General features: G+C 40.4%; 1 protein-coding gene and 1 long non-coding RNA gene across 5 annotated transcripts in view; one reads left to right on the top strand and one right to left on the bottom strand.

The window, feature by feature from the left end:
- Positions 1-7,885, top strand: part of LOC110483474 (uncharacterized) — a 44,300-nt gene extending 36,415 nt beyond the window's left edge. For all 4 annotated transcript variants that reach the window (XM_085583762.1, XM_085583763.1, XM_085583761.1 and 1 more), the window contains one exon: positions 1-7,885. This exon is cut by the window's left edge. In XM_085583762.1, coding sequence (XP_085439888.1) covers positions 6,334-7,575 — 1,242 coding nt within the window. In that variant the 5' untranslated portion in view covers positions 1-6,333 and the 3' untranslated portion in view covers positions 7,576-7,885.
- LOC144246624 (uncharacterized) overlaps positions 7,872-15,358 on the bottom strand; it is a 33,186-nt gene continuing 25,699 nt past the window's right edge. The window contains exon 4 of the long non-coding RNA XR_014956356.1: positions 7,872-15,358. This is a non-coding gene — a long non-coding RNA (uncharacterized LOC144246624).

The following is a 15,358-nucleotide window of genomic DNA, read 5'->3' as shown; positions in this document are numbered from 1 at the left end:
TTAATGCTAAAAGCTCTTGGTTCCATTTTATTCTTAATGAAACACATAACTTGATTTCTGTCAGTGTTAAATACTATGTTACATAACAAAAGGGAACCATCTCTTAATTAGTTCATTTAGTGGTTCACACTATTGTTTCCAAGGAGCCCAATCTAATGAAATTAAATAAAAATTGCTTTTATTTTGCAATATGTTGTCCTGCTTTTTAGTAAGTGACTAAAGACTGTTGAACAATGATAGTGTCTCAGCATATCTATCTACAAGGAAGCTCACTGTTATAAGTGTAAAAGTATACATAAAAATGTCTATTTTCGGCATTTTTTCCTTTTGCATAATTTCTTTCTTCATTTGATTTTTATTGATTTTTCAAATTTCATTATATAATTAGTCATATGCCACAGAAGAACAAATTTCATGCCTAGAACAGCTGCACTGATTTCCACAGCCTTCTAATGGAGATATTAATGGTATTTGTTGAATTTATGAGATATATCTCTACTCTGACTTATAATGCTTCTTTTTTTCTATAAGCAACATAAAAATTTTCTCAAAATATGAAAATAAACTGTAATTTCTAAAATATATCAGCATTAGTATGACTCAGCCTTTGAAGATGAAGAGTTTTCTTTGAAGCACATGCAGATGTCTACATGAAAAATAAACTTTAAAGAAGTTGCTTAATGATTCAAATCAGCTACTAGATGACCTGTACTAACATAACTCTTAAACTTTTACTTTTCATAGTACAAATACCTAACAGTTCCATTTTAAGCAGCTCTTTGGCTTTCTCCAAGTTGTCTTGGAAAGTGACCACAAAATAGTGAAGAGATTTTAAACGTATGAAGTCTGTCGGATTAAGTCATAGGGCTTATCATGTGACCCAAAGTTGCATATCAATGCAATGAAAGACAGAGCAATAGCTCCACCTGTAAAAGAGAAAAAAACCTTTGAACTTTAATTAAATGTGTTATTAATTAAATTTATTAAATTAATGTTAAAAAATAGGACACTAAAGGAACTGAAAATCTTATTTTTTTTCAAGAAAATTATAGGCAGAGCTAAAATAGTATGAAATGAAGAAGACCAGAGTTTTTAAAAGAGTACAATAAACACATGAAAGGAGCTAAAAATGGTCTCAAGATTTATGTAAAGGATTACAAAAATTTATTATGTATATAAAAAATGTAAGGATGTGTTCTATTTAATCCCTTTGTTGAGTGCTTTTCTTCAACAGCATTAGTTTTAGTGTCCTCATTTGACTTGATGTTGTTTTACAGTGGTATTCCATGCAGATTTAAGTAGATTTATTCTGTTTCATACCATAGTAAATTAAGTCAAAATCTATCTCATTAAGGTTCTTCATTGCAAGTAAGGCTACTAAAGAAGCAATGCCCTTCTGCAAGTTATTTTAAAATTTTATCTAGCTTCTATTATGTATGTCAGTAACTTTTTTTCTGTAAAAATAAATTAGGCATGTTGTGTACATTATTTTCTCATAGAATTATTGAACTGGTTGCATAAGATCAATATTGGCATCTGTATCATGTTGCAGCTTAGATTTTAGCTAAATATTTTTTCTTCATGTTTCCCTAAAGGATCTTTCTGTACTAAGGAAATAAATAGTTTTATTAAGCATTTGTTTGGTAGATACCAAGAGGAAAACCCAAATTATTTATTTGATTCGAGTCCTATTAATTACATGTTTTTCTTTTCTGACTATGTTATGTACCATTGCCACTTTTGATTTTAGATCCAGTAGTAATAGTGAAAGAAGTAAATATTTGCATCTTCTAGTAACAACCATAAATTACATTCTAATTATATTCTGCATTTATAAAACTTGAGAAGAATGCTAATGCATGCAGTTACATCAGACCTGTTTCAACAGAAAGTTTTCACTACACAAATAAATCATAAAATTTTGTTTATTTTGCTTTGTAGGATTTCTCTTTTTCTAATTATGATGAAACTGAAATAAATGAAAAATCCAGTTGGGGGTGCATAGAATGATTCCACAACAATAGAAAATAATATTAAGAGACAAATCTTCACAGAAAAGGTGGTTAAGCGTTGGAACAAGCTTCCCTGGGAAGTGGTAAAATCACTATCCCTGGAAGTGTTCAAAAAACCTGTGGATGTGGCACTCAGGGTTGTGGTTCAGTAGTGAATATGGTGGCTAATGGTTGGACTCAGCAATCTCAGGGGTCTTTTCCAACTTTAATTATTCTATGATTTTATGAAATGTACATCCAAAAGACCTGGCAAATATCTAAAATTTGTATCATTTTGTCTGTAGACAGAATGATTTGAGATTGGTTTAGACTAGAGTTTGGCAGTTAATAAACACAAAAAACTTTGCTATCTGCCTTCATTTAAGAGGCCTATCATGAGGTGTTCCCTCTGATTCTTTGATTCAAAATTAATCTTAAATTACTAGTGAAACAAAGCTCACAGTATTCATAACAGAACAACTGAACCTATTGCAGCTTATTTGGGTTTTTAACTAGCTTTTTGCTTGTTTACTTGGTTGACTTTTGACTACATTTAGAGATTAGAGCATATAATTTTTTTTTCATTTTCTCTTTATAGTCTTTGTAACATTACCCTTTGAAGCATAGTTGTAAATAGCTTTCATGTAAGCCTCTTAGAAATGGTGCCACAGTCATAATGGCCTGAATTAATATGAAGGTAATCCTTATTAAACTAGAAAGAAATCCCGAGTCCTTGATGTAAAATGATTTGAAATAGAAGGAATGAACAAGATTTCCAAGGGCTTCTTCCAGTTAATTGTTGTGTCATATTAAATGTATAATTTTGTTTTCCATTTCAAACAAAATGTTGGGTTTTGAGTTTTTAATAGTTACTAAAGAAGTATTATTTTTTCGCCATGCACAAATGAGTAGTTAGGCTTTGATTCTCCCCCAGAAAAATATTCCGTGGCTTCTAACTTTTTTTTTTTTTTTCATTTGGAAGCACTGGTTTTTGGAGACGCCTAGAGAAGCAAACAAAATAGATCTAGGTTCAGATATAAGGCAAGTTAAAACTCACATGGACTTTTGCTATTTTTGTTGTCCAGAGATGTTAGTAACACAAAACCTACATACTTTTTATGCTTTTCTTGATTTTTTTTTCTGGCCATCTGAACCAGCAACAGCTCATTGGACTTCATGTTTAATCCGACTAGGTGTCTGACCCTTTCTTGTGGCTTAACCCCAGCCAGCTGCCAAGCCTCAAGTCGCTCGCTCACTCTCCCACCCGTGGGATCAGGGAGAGAACTGGAAGGGTAGAAAATGTAAAATGTAGAAAACTTGTGGATTGAGATAAAAAACAGTTTAATAAGGAAAGCAAACAGTGCACAAAAGCAAAGTAAAACAAGGAATTAATTCACTGATTCCCATGTTCAGCCATCTCCAGAAGAGCAGGGCACCATCAGGTGTAACTGTGACTTGGGAAGAAAAATCCCAGCAATCTTGATATTCCCCCCTTCCTCCTGTTGCCTTCAGGGGAAGGCAAGGCGACCTGGTTTCAAGGAACAGCACGGCAGCCCAGTCTCTCCTGGGCCACTCGGGCTAACAACACGCGCTGGACACCAATGTGGTGGACAGTCGAAAGCCTTTATTATTTTATCTCATGGGTTTAAATAGTCTTGGGGGACTCTGCTACGTCAGGGGGGGTTGGTAGGGTCTCTAGGGTTAGTTAGGAGTGGAAAACTACTGGGTTAGGTGTGGTTACATTCTTTGGGGTAATGGATAACATGTTGCAGGGTGAGAGGGGGAAGGGGTCTTTCTTTCCGTCACATCTCGAAATCTTCCGTTCGCCTGTCCCTATCTACTACATCTCCCCCCTCCTTTTCATAAGTAACATGAGGTAGTCGTAGATATAGGCACTGGAGTGAGGTACAAACTTGTAACTTGGTAAGGAAAAAAGGTTTTGGTAAACCTGAGTAAATCTCGCAAGGTGAGTTTTGAAGGCTTTTGCAGCTGACTGTGTTCGCAGTTTTTGGTTTACAGCATTTGTTGCTGGCCTACAAACAGAATGTTTGCCCGTCCTAGACGGGCCTGAACAAATGAGACTAGCTTGTTCAGCAGGCATGGTCCTATGGTAACAGTTAAAAGCAGTATTGCCAGTGGACCTACCAGGGCAGAAATTAAAGTGGTGAGCCAAGGTGATTGATTGAACCAGGATTCGAACTAGCTCTGCTGGGTTTCCTTGTCTCTCTTTCTCTGAGCCAGTCTATCTCAGAGTTCTGCTATGGAGTCTTTAACGACTCCCGTATGATCTGCATAAAAGCAGCATTCCTCTTTCAAAGCTGCACACAGTCCTCCTTGTTGCATGAACAAGAGGTCCAGTCCTCGCCTATTCTGTAAAACTACTTCTGAAAGCGAAGAGACTGATTTTTCTAGATAGGAGATGGATTTCTCGATCCTCTGCAGGTCTTCATCGATGGTCATTTGCAGCTGAGAGAGTCCGTGCTGTTGGGTTGTGATGGTTGAGACACCTGTGGCTGTACCAGCTGCTCCCAGGCTGAGCAGCATTGCGATAGTTATACCTGTGATTATTTTTCTTTTGTGGAGTCTGTCAGGTTCTTTGAAAAGGTGGTACACTTCTTCATCTGAGTGGTACAGGACCCTAGGAACAATTAGAACTTGGACACAGAAGTCAATAGAGTCATTAAATTTGGCAAGGAACACACAAGGACTCACTCCGGATCGCTGGCAAACCCACATCCTAGATGCGGATGGGACTACCCACTTACTGGTTTTTCTGTTGGGCTTGACAACTTTAGTGCAGAAGTTGCCTTTCTGCTTTGCTAAAGTTGCATTGCCAAAACATTTGCCTTGTCCTGTGATTTGACTCAGGGTGATTCCTCTGCGGGGAGTGTCCCATCTGCACTGGTGGGGGGCATCGGCTGTGGAGTAACTGAAGGGGGTGTATAAAGCAATGCTTTCGTAGAAAGGGGGTTTAACATCATAACAAAGCCAACAGGAGTTAGTTAGGTTCGGTTTGGTTTCGTTTAGGGTTAGAAAGGTAGCTTCTAGTATATAAACACAGGGGTGTTCTACGGGCTGGTGGAGGGTTCTATGTGACCCTTTTGCAGCTCAAGGTTGACCAGTTCCAGCAAGGCTGCCATTCGAGGCTTTGACAGAGGCCACTGCTCGACCCATACGGGGTCTGGTGATTTTTAAGTCCGGGATGGCCCTCTCACTCTGTTCACTGGGGGGACTTCTTTGCATTGCCAGTGTCGGGGCCACAGTGCTTGGGGAAAAATCGAGCAGTCTGCTCCTGTGTCTGCCCAAAACTGAAGCCCTATGACATGGGGGTCCTGACTGCCATAAAGGCGGCACGTCCCCCACACCTTCGGTGGCTCCTTCCCTATTTTCATGGCCAGGTCCACCCAGGGGTCCCGTTCTGGGGCATCCCCTGCTGACCCTGCGGCACAGGCGCTGCTTGCGGCAGTAGTGGGTACGAAGGTACCGCAGGCTGTGTTGCGAAATTTGCTGGCGAGGGTACTAAGCTGGCTGCTTCTTGTGTGGGTATGGGGTATAGGGCGCCCCATCCCACTGGGGGTTGGCATAGATGGGCTGCCTTGCATTCGCGGTGGGAGGAGGCTGAGTGCAGCCCGCATGCCCCTTCCCTCTCCCGTTTCCCTGGGGCCGGGACCTGAATTCCTTGGCTAGATGTCTTTTCCTCCCGCAGCTCCAACAGGCTCCTCTCGGGCGTGCTTGGGGTGGAGGTGCCGCGGCGGGCTGCCGTGCCGGCTGGGGACAGCTCACCGCGATGTGACCTGCCTCACCACACTTGAAACACGCCATGGCACTGGTCAGGGTGTGGACGGCTGCCTGAATGGGTGTCAGGTGTTCTTCCCTCACTACATGTCTGATCATGCCAGCTAGGCTGGCTCCGGCTGGCAGGGAACGTAAGATATCTTTGGTGACAGAGTTGCACTGCTGGCGCAAGCAGTCAGATACCACGGGGCCCTTTGCCTCTGCCGGCAGGGTAGAGGAGTCTATTGCTGCCTGCAGGCGATCTACGAACTGCGTGAAGCTTTCGCTCTCTGCCTGCCTCACGGTGGACCACGGCGACGGCTTGGCTACGACCTGGGAGGCTGCACGAATAGCCTCCCTTGCAGCCTGAGTGGTCGCCCTGACCTCCTCAGCCCGCATCTGCATGGCTTGTTGCTGAGGCGTGATCATATTATCATGCTTTCCCATAAGCCTGGATAAAGTTGATCTGTGTAGTGGCTGCCTCGCGCCAGATGCTTGGGCTAATAGCTTTGTACAATTATCCTCCCATTCTTGTCTAAACACAATCATTCCCGCACCATCAAGTATCATGCGACCTATTCGCTCGATATCAAAGGGAAGCAGGTCGTCATTACTAAAAAGACCATCAATTAATGTGGAGACCATGGCTGAATTGATTCCTTTTTCTGCAATGGCTTTGACAATTGATTGTACATCTTTTGGGTTTACCGGGGCATATACCCTCTGCTGGTTCCCTTCCGGGCCGGTGATCCTCACTGGGAAGGCTTGTACGGTGGCCGCTGGGGACCATTCGGCACAGGCTATTTTTATTTCTCCCCAGTCGGTAAACTGGGCTGGTTCGTATTGTGGCTGCTTTTCGGTGCGGCTTAAAGCTTTACTTGGTTTTGTTTTAAATTGCATTGGCTCTATTCTCTTCGTCTCAGAGTCCCAGCCGGCTCCCGACAGTTCTTCCGAGCTGCCGGAGCTGCTGCTGGACTCAGAGTCGGAAGTCGAATGCCAGCGCACTTCCGGGGCTCGGTGCCGTTTTGTGCGGCTCCGACCCCGCTCCTCCCCCCGGGGGTGGCGCCGCTGCCGCCCCCCGGGCTCGCCCTGCCTCCTGCAGGGGTGGGTTTCTCCCTTACATGGTAGCGGCGCCAGGCGCGGCTGCCGATCGGCTCCGAGCCCTCTGCCGCTCTCCTCCTCTTTCTCCCGCACACGCGCATTAGCGAAACTCCGTGCCTCTGGGCTCTTCGCGCCGAGACTGCCCGCGCCGCGCCCCTCCCCTTGGCTGCCGGCGCCATTTTCAAAGGCGTATGGAGGCGGCGTGGGCAAGATCTCCTCCCGAGCCGCGGCTCCCGCGGCTCTGGCTTCCCCCGCCAGTCCCTGCCAAAAGAACTCTGCGCGCCGCTGCACCTCCGGTACCGGGTCACCGACCGGCGGTGGCGGGGCGGATGGGGAAGCCGCGGATCTTTGGGAGGTTTCCGCGGGGGGCCCCGGGCCCCGGCCCGGGGAGGGGGGCGACACGCCGAGCCCCCCTGGATCCCCGCTCCCGGGCGGATCGTCCTCAGGGGTAGTTTGCGTTGCCGCTCCTACCCCTAGCTTGGGTGTAACCAATAAACACGTACGCGCTGCGCTCCATGTCTCCTGCTCTTCTATTGCTCTGCGCAGGGCTTTCTCTACTTTTCCCCACGACTTAAGGCATTTGCCGCTGCCTGAGGATTTCGTGTCCTCGGCCAGCGCGGCTGTGCATTTTTCCCATATCTCCGGATGCAAAACATCCACAGGGCGTTCAATTGCCCCAAGCTCAAGCAGCCTTGCTATAGCAAGATAAAAGTCTTTGAGCTTACACTCAATTCCCCATTGCTTATGAACCTCACTTACGACCCTGGCGATGGCATCCATGATGATCGCGGGTCCTGGGACGTCTCCCTCGCCGAGAACACGGTCTCACCGGTCTGGCCGCTGCTCTTGTCCAGGCGACACCCGCTGCCCGAGCGAATTATTCCCTGGTTTCAGCACCAGTTATGTTGCCTTCAGGGGAAGGCAAGGCGACCTGGTTTCAAGGAACAGCACGGCAGCCCAGTCTCTCCTGGGCCACTCGGGCTAACAACACGCGCTGGACACCAATGTGGTGGACGGTCGAAAGCCTTTATTATTTTATCTCATGGGTTTAAATAGTCTTGGGGGACTCTGCTACGTCAGGGGGGGTTGGTAGGGTCTCTAGGGTTAGTTAGGAGTGGAAAACTACTGGGTTAGATGTGGTTACATTCTTTGGGGTAATGGATAACATGTTGCAGGGTGAGAAGGGGAAGGGGTCTTTCTTTCCGTCACATCTCGAAATCTTCCGTTCGCCTGTCCCTATCTACTACACCTCCTTCCCTCCAATTTATATATTTAGCATGATGTTGCATGGTCTGGAATATACCTGTGGTCAGTTTGGGTCACCTGTCCCAACTGTGTTTCCTCCCAACCTCCCAAGCACCCACAATTTCCTTGACAATGTGGCAGTATGGAAAGCAAAAAAGACCTTGGCTCTATGTAAGCCCTGCTCAGCAATAACAAAAACATCTCTGCTTCTATTCTGATCCCTGTTCAAATGAAAAGCACAGCCCCATACCAGCCACTGTGAAAAAAATTAACTCTACCCCAGCCAGAATTAACACACCTGTACAATATACTTAGAGGTAACTTCAGTATTTGAGGATTTACTTAGACATATGGTACATGCAATAATCCATTTTACAGTATATTTAGATGAAATTTGTATGTACAGTAAAATTCTATGGAAAAACAGATCTATGGGTAACTGTCATATGTAGAGAGAATAATGAGAGTACCAAGGTAGTGCTAGACACCTTGGTTCTATCTAGGAAGAATCTTAGTCTGGATTTTCTCAACTGATCTGATAGAGTCAGAGGACTTGTGACCTCTCTATAACATGGGATTGAGAAGACAGTCTTATAGTATAAATACCCTTTGACTCAGATTTATTAAATGTATGAAGTTGTGTAACTTTTGTTTAATAAAATAATTGAAAAAGAACAAATCCATGCTTAACAAATACCTTCAGACTACATTTTCTCCCATTTATGATAATGAAAAAAGTGACAACTTCGTTCTTTTCATCTCAAACCTGAAGTATTAATAAGCAAAAGGATTACAGCTTTGTAATTTTTATGATGCTAAAATAGCTTTATAAATATTGAAAAATAATGAGGAAAAATCCCTATGATTATATAAAATTCCTGATCTATTGAAAAAAGTATGAGCATTTCCTGATATGCTTGATGTCAGCATTTTGTGAAAACAAACAAATGTGTACATATGCAAGAGCTAAGTCTGAAAAGTAGGTGACATTTCTGAATTTACCAAAAACAGCAAGTACTAGTAGTTTGAAAATTTTTTTCTTTATTTTCATTGGCATTACAGACAGTTTAGCTGTTTTCAATAAATAATTATGGTGCTTGACTCATAAAACATAGAGAAATTGAAATATTTTTAAAAATCTTCGGCAAAATATTTGTATGCCAGGCAGTAACACAATTACTTATATTAAAAATAACAGCACTTCTACTGCATAGTGGAGAGAAGTGGATCACTTTGATAATGTAGACATAAGATAAGCATTGTTTATTGAAGGAAACTACCTGCTGAGAAATTTGTTTTCACTCTAGTATTTGTGTACAGATTTAAGCTCACTGTAATGATAGTGCCATTGAGAGATCTTCATATGGCAAGAATAATTAGATTTGTGTGGCCTTGAGATCATCAAATAATAGTAAGATTCTCTCATTTTCAGTGTCAATTTTCAGGTTGTTGACTTTTCCAAGATCAACTGCAACATTATCAAATTATAATAGAAGTACAGAAAGAATAGTAAAACACCCAAAATTTAATATACATTACATTGTAGAGCATAAGTAAAAATACCTTCTTTTGTGAGAACCCTGGGCTTGCTCTGGGGTCTCATGTGGTGGTGAAATTTCTCCTCCAACCCGTGCTTCCAAAGAAAAACTGCGCAGGCTCTTGCTGTTCGGTCTCAAGGCAGTTTATTGTGAGTTATCTAAAAGATTGTCTTCTTGGGCTGTGGCTGCTTGGTCAGCGGCCTGGGTAGAGGCACACACACACCCTGACATCCTCTCTATCTGCTGTCTTCTTCTTCTCTCCCCCCACCCAGGGCTGCTGCTATCTTTTATATGATATATTACTTATTACATGTTTATAGTTTTCTCCAATACCCACTACCTATATTACAAAGTGCTTTTCTACTCTAAACCAATCTGTGAGTGCCAACATCACCAAGAACATGGAGGCAAGGAAGAAGAAGGAGGAAGAACAGGATCAGCCCACTTTCCTCCATCTTAGAACTTCTGACCCCCATGTACAAAGTAAAACCCTCCCTGTACATGTGCTAAAACCCCCTTGTACAATAATAAAATTTTTTTTTCTCTACTTTGTAACTACTTTTACTATACTATCTAACCCTTTGTGACTGCTTGTTCCACCTCCAAAGTTGGTAACTCATTCCATGGCTCAAATTCAAAATCACAGCTGTTTCCAGCTGCCTGCCAGGATCTAAAATGCTTCTGACCAAGGCCTGGAACCTCTAAAAATGTCTGAGAGACATTTTGAGTTTTAACATTCTTTTACCCATGCAAACTTGAAATACTGGCTGGATGAAGTGCTTAGATGTAGAGTGTAATTACGGACTATGTATATAATATAGAAAAAAATCTAACTTCTCCACAAGAATTTCCAAGTGAAGATTTTTTTTGAACATAAATACAATTTAGTAGATTTAATTGCAACTCAACTCATTTCTTATGAATCATACTTTCAGGTGCTCAGTTGGTCTCCCACCTTTGCCACTACCTTTATGAGCTAGAAGCGAATGCAGTCTCTTGGATCTTTCCATCATGACAATTGGATATATCTGATTTAACTCGTGATGTTAATCACATGACCTCTTCCTAAGTTTTTGCATGATTATGTATACTGCAACACAAAATAGATTAATTTTCAAAAATTGGAAATTACCACCTGCTTTGCACTCTGTAAACATGTAGAATGAATATTAATTTTGCATACATGACTTTGTTTATCTATTTTTTCTTGATCCTTCTGTTCTCTTTTTAATCCATTTAATGATCATATGAATTCAGCTCTATGAATTGGGAAATCCTACTGAATTCTTTCAAAAGGAGAAAATAAATACAAACGGATTGCTGCTGCATTCAGACAATGTTTTTTTCTTTTTTAATTTATCCAATCTTAGAGGAAAATGAGTTGTTTGAATGAATTGCTGAGTATTTCAGGTGAAGATTTTATATTTTCCCACTTTTATTCTGTGGTCTGTTTTTTATAGACTTGCAGCACTAGCAGTTCTCTTGGTGGTGTTATCAAATTTACAATGTGTGCTACATTAATAAATATTTTACTTATTTTCCTTAATTGCTGATTAGGTGTTAAAATAACAGTACCTCACTTAAGATTTGGTACAACCACTAAACAGAATATTGAAGCATCATATCTAATTTAAACAAATAAAATCAAGCACCTATATGTTGGGACAATCACAGCTTGAACAAACACATGTCCTATCTAAATCAGACAACCTGAAACATATGCCTTGAAACTGATTATGGAGCACTTCTTTATTCCCCATTAATTTGAAAAATTTCTTCATAGAGTAACATTAGAATAAAAAACATGGAAGATTTCTCTACAAATTTCTGTTTACTTCCAAATGAGGTTCAGTGAAGTCAGTGCTTTTCTGTTTTGTTTACATCTTATTTGTGAATAAATCATGCTGTGATCCAGCAGTTACTGCCACCGGTGCTGATCTCCAGTAGCCTATGACAGTTACCAGATAACCGTCATTAATTTCTTGTTGTCCTTCTTGTGGAAAATGAACTTTTCTATAAGCTGCTTAGTTCTTTTCTTCCCAAGCTATAATGCTACCATTCTGAAACACAATCAGTCACATCAGTGCAATTACGTAGTTCATACTTAATTTAGATTTTAAGTGCTGCATAACAAAATGTGATACATGCTTAATCTCTGTTGTATCTATTTGTTCCATAAAGTGATTTGTACAATGTTTGTAATGCACTTGGTCTCTTGTTCCTACATATGTCACAGGAATGAAAGAAAAAATATTTGAATGTCACATGAAAAAAAGCAGTACCAACCAACCAACCCACTCCTCAAACTCTCCTCCTTTGCCCTGCTATTATAGCTAGTGAGAGTGAAAACTTTTTTTCAGCATCAGAAGGATCAAAAAGAGTGAATATCCTTACTGCAGAGGGAATTATAGGAATTGCACGGCTTTGTGGCTATCTTGTGCATGGGGAAGAATAGAAAAGTGCAGAATCAAGGTATTGTATTGATGTATAATAATGTATATGCTTTATAGTGTATTGACGTTGGAGGTTTTTTGATCTTAGCATTAACTTTCAAGATTTTTTTTCTAACAGTTTTCTCATTGAAAGTCCCAAGAGCAAAGTCTTCCTTTCCTCTTGCCTCCTTCAAAACTACTACACTATGCTTGTATTATTTTAAAGTATGTAACAGAACTGCATAGCATAACCGAAACTATTTTAGAAAAGATCCTACCATTGGGGATCAAATTCAGCAGTGTTTTTCTGTTAGTAATTTATACATTTTGCAACAGGCCATTGTTTGTGAAGTTCATTTGCATACCAGAAAGACCAACATTCCTTAAAGCTATTCCATTTTTGATGTCTTTCATTTTTGTATTGCTACTATTTCACCTTGAGCGCAACTGGTAATCTGTCATGATTATAATGACTAGGTAAAATATAGCTATTTTTAAATAATATAGGTATTTTTTATTAAACAAAGGGGAAAGAATGAAGGAATATAAAATAATAACTTGAAATTAACAAACTTATTTTTTACTCTGAAAAGAGTAAGCTCAAGGTGCACATTTTTGATGTATGGAATTCATTGAGGCAGGAAAGACATACAACATGATTTCTCTCCTGACACCACATAATTTTCAGGTTCTATATCTCTTCAAACTACAGCTGCAAGGTTACCAGTGTTCATATGCCCCAGGCTTGGAAATATCTCAGTAAGTTGGGCATACTCTAGAGATGAGCTTGCACATCAACTGTGAGGTTTCATTATTTGTGCCTGACTTGTCTTTGCTCAACTGCTTCCCATGCCTGCAGCCTTTGCTTCAGAAGCTGACATACTTATCTATGGCTTTTTAAAATACACATATTTTAACCAGAAGCGGGGAAAAGTAATTTAGGAATCCATCCCTGGTTTCTAATATTCTTAAAAAGCAAGTGTATGAAAAGTTGTAGAGATGCTATAGTGTGTTTTTTCTGCCTTCAAGTAGGGAGGAGAAGGATAAGAATAGTGTCCCATCCCACAACATTCTCTCTTCTGTGTTTGATGTACAGAAAGATTTGATCTGTTGCCCTTTGTCAGTAGAAGTGACCATAGAAAGGGATTCTGTAGAACTTCACAGAAGGCTTAGCAGTTCAGTATTTAAAGATAACAAATAAAAATGCTGTGGACATGGCAGAAATTTAGGTTCCAATTGAAGCTTTGCTACGTGCCAAATCATGGGAAAATAAAATCACATGCATACTCTTTTCCAGTAAAATAAACTGGGTTTTCATCTGCAGTCTCAGGATCCAGCTTACTGATGTGCTCAGCACCCTTAAACATCCCTTTGATTAGGTCGCTCATCAGATCCACATGGCTAAAGCATGTCAGATTCTGTAACCAGCAGCATGCCATCAATATTTTCAGCATCAGGTAATTTTGCTGTCTGATAGATGAAGAAATTTATAAACTTACATCAGCAGCAGAATGAATATGAGGAACGGTAGAGTTTAAAAAAGCAGAATTCCCTACTCTATTATAGTCTTACTGCCTGTTTACTCAAATAAATGAGGAATAGCTTCCCATCTTGACCTTATGACACAGCACAAAAACCCACAGGAAGGAGATAGAAAAGGAAAGAAAGGAATGGGAAATCACTCAGAAGGCATTACTGTCCTAAGTCTTAAGAGATGCCTTTAAAATGCTGTTCACAATATATCACATTTGTATCCCCAAGTAGACACATTTAATTCATTTTGGAAAGAGCTGAAACTGGGAATATTGCTTTTTTCCACAAAGCTGCTTTATTTTAATTCCTTTACTCATAATTAATTCTTTAGCATATGTCGTAGTTTTTTCTGGCTTTTGAGGAACAAACCTATAACAATTTTTTTAAGTGGAACTGTTTTTTTTTCAGTTTTATTTTTTTCTATAAGTTAATTTTTTTTAATTTTTTCTCTTTGCTATCCATGCTTGATTTATAAATGTATCCAACTTAATAACTGAGCTGTTATAAGTATATGTTTACTGTCCAGTTCTGATAAGAAACTCTGGCCTGGTAAACTGTAGGACCTACTATAGAAATACAAAGATTAAATAAGAAATAGAGACACACAGTCTGTGCACCAATGATACATTAGGAAAAACTATTACAAAAGTCCATACAATACCAAAAAAAAAAAATTGAAACACATGTCCTAACTAAATCAAACAACCTGAAAAATATACCTTGAGACTGATTATGGAGCACTTCCTTATTCCCCATTAGTTTGAAAAATTTCTTTAAAGAGTAACATTAGAATAAAAAACATGGAAGATTTCTCTACAAAATTCCATTTACTCAAGAACATTCAAACTCAAGAGCATTCAAAGATACACAGTTGAAGAGTTTAACCCTTTTTTCCCTGATTGCTGTGAACCTTCTCTTGTAGTTGGCCAGATCCTGTTGAAGCAGAGAATGCTATGCCTGGAGAGTAGTATGTTTCGTCTTTGCTTTGGAGTCCAGTACAATATCTGAGGTTCTAAAACTGAGATCAAAACCAGGAATCACGTTCTCCTTCAGACTTAGATTTGAAATGCTCAGATCTCAGCAGACATGTTTCAGACAGTGTGGCTGCATAATTCTCCAACAGCATCATCCCAATAGTTGTCTTCTAGCGAACTGATTAGCTATTGTCTTGTGGAAACCTAGGCTTTTGACTCTGCAGCCAATTCCTTTCTTGCTGATTTCCCTAACTGGCATTGGAAGATCTGTGCAAGCCTTTTGGTTAGATGGATCTGTTTCTTTACACAGAAATTCTGTGTGATCATCATGTGCTTGCAGAAATAGCATATCTTCCGATCTTATGCCAGCTTTTCTAGCTGAGAAATGTCACTTTGCAGCATATGCTAGCAAAGGAGAGTTATAGGAATCCAAAGCAGTGGAAACTTACTATACATGTTTTTGTTTCCATAGCAGGAAGCCTGACAGTCGTGACTGCAATGCTGTTGCATATATTAACTTTCCTTTGACATCCATCCCAAAAGTTCTGAAGGTACCAAAACCTCTTGTGCTGTATTCCCAGTTCCCTCATGATGCCAAGACGATTCCACAAATTTGAAAGGACTCATGGCTTGTGACTGGAATTTTGGATGACAGAGAAGTGTCAAGTACAAACTCACTCATATGAACCTTTCACCTTCATAATGTGTATAGCCACACTCGGGAAACAGGACTTCAACCTGGACACATTTGACAAGGGCTACATCATGGT

This window comes from Lonchura striata, chromosome 6, assembly GCF_050655825.1.
Source record: "Lonchura striata isolate lonStrDom1 chromosome 6, ASM5065582v1, whole genome shotgun sequence".
Classification (NCBI taxonomy): Eukaryota; Metazoa; Chordata; class Aves; order Passeriformes; family Estrildidae; genus Lonchura; species Lonchura striata.
The sequence above is the reverse complement of the archived record's forward strand: the minus strand, read 5'-3'. Positions and strand labels throughout refer to the sequence as shown.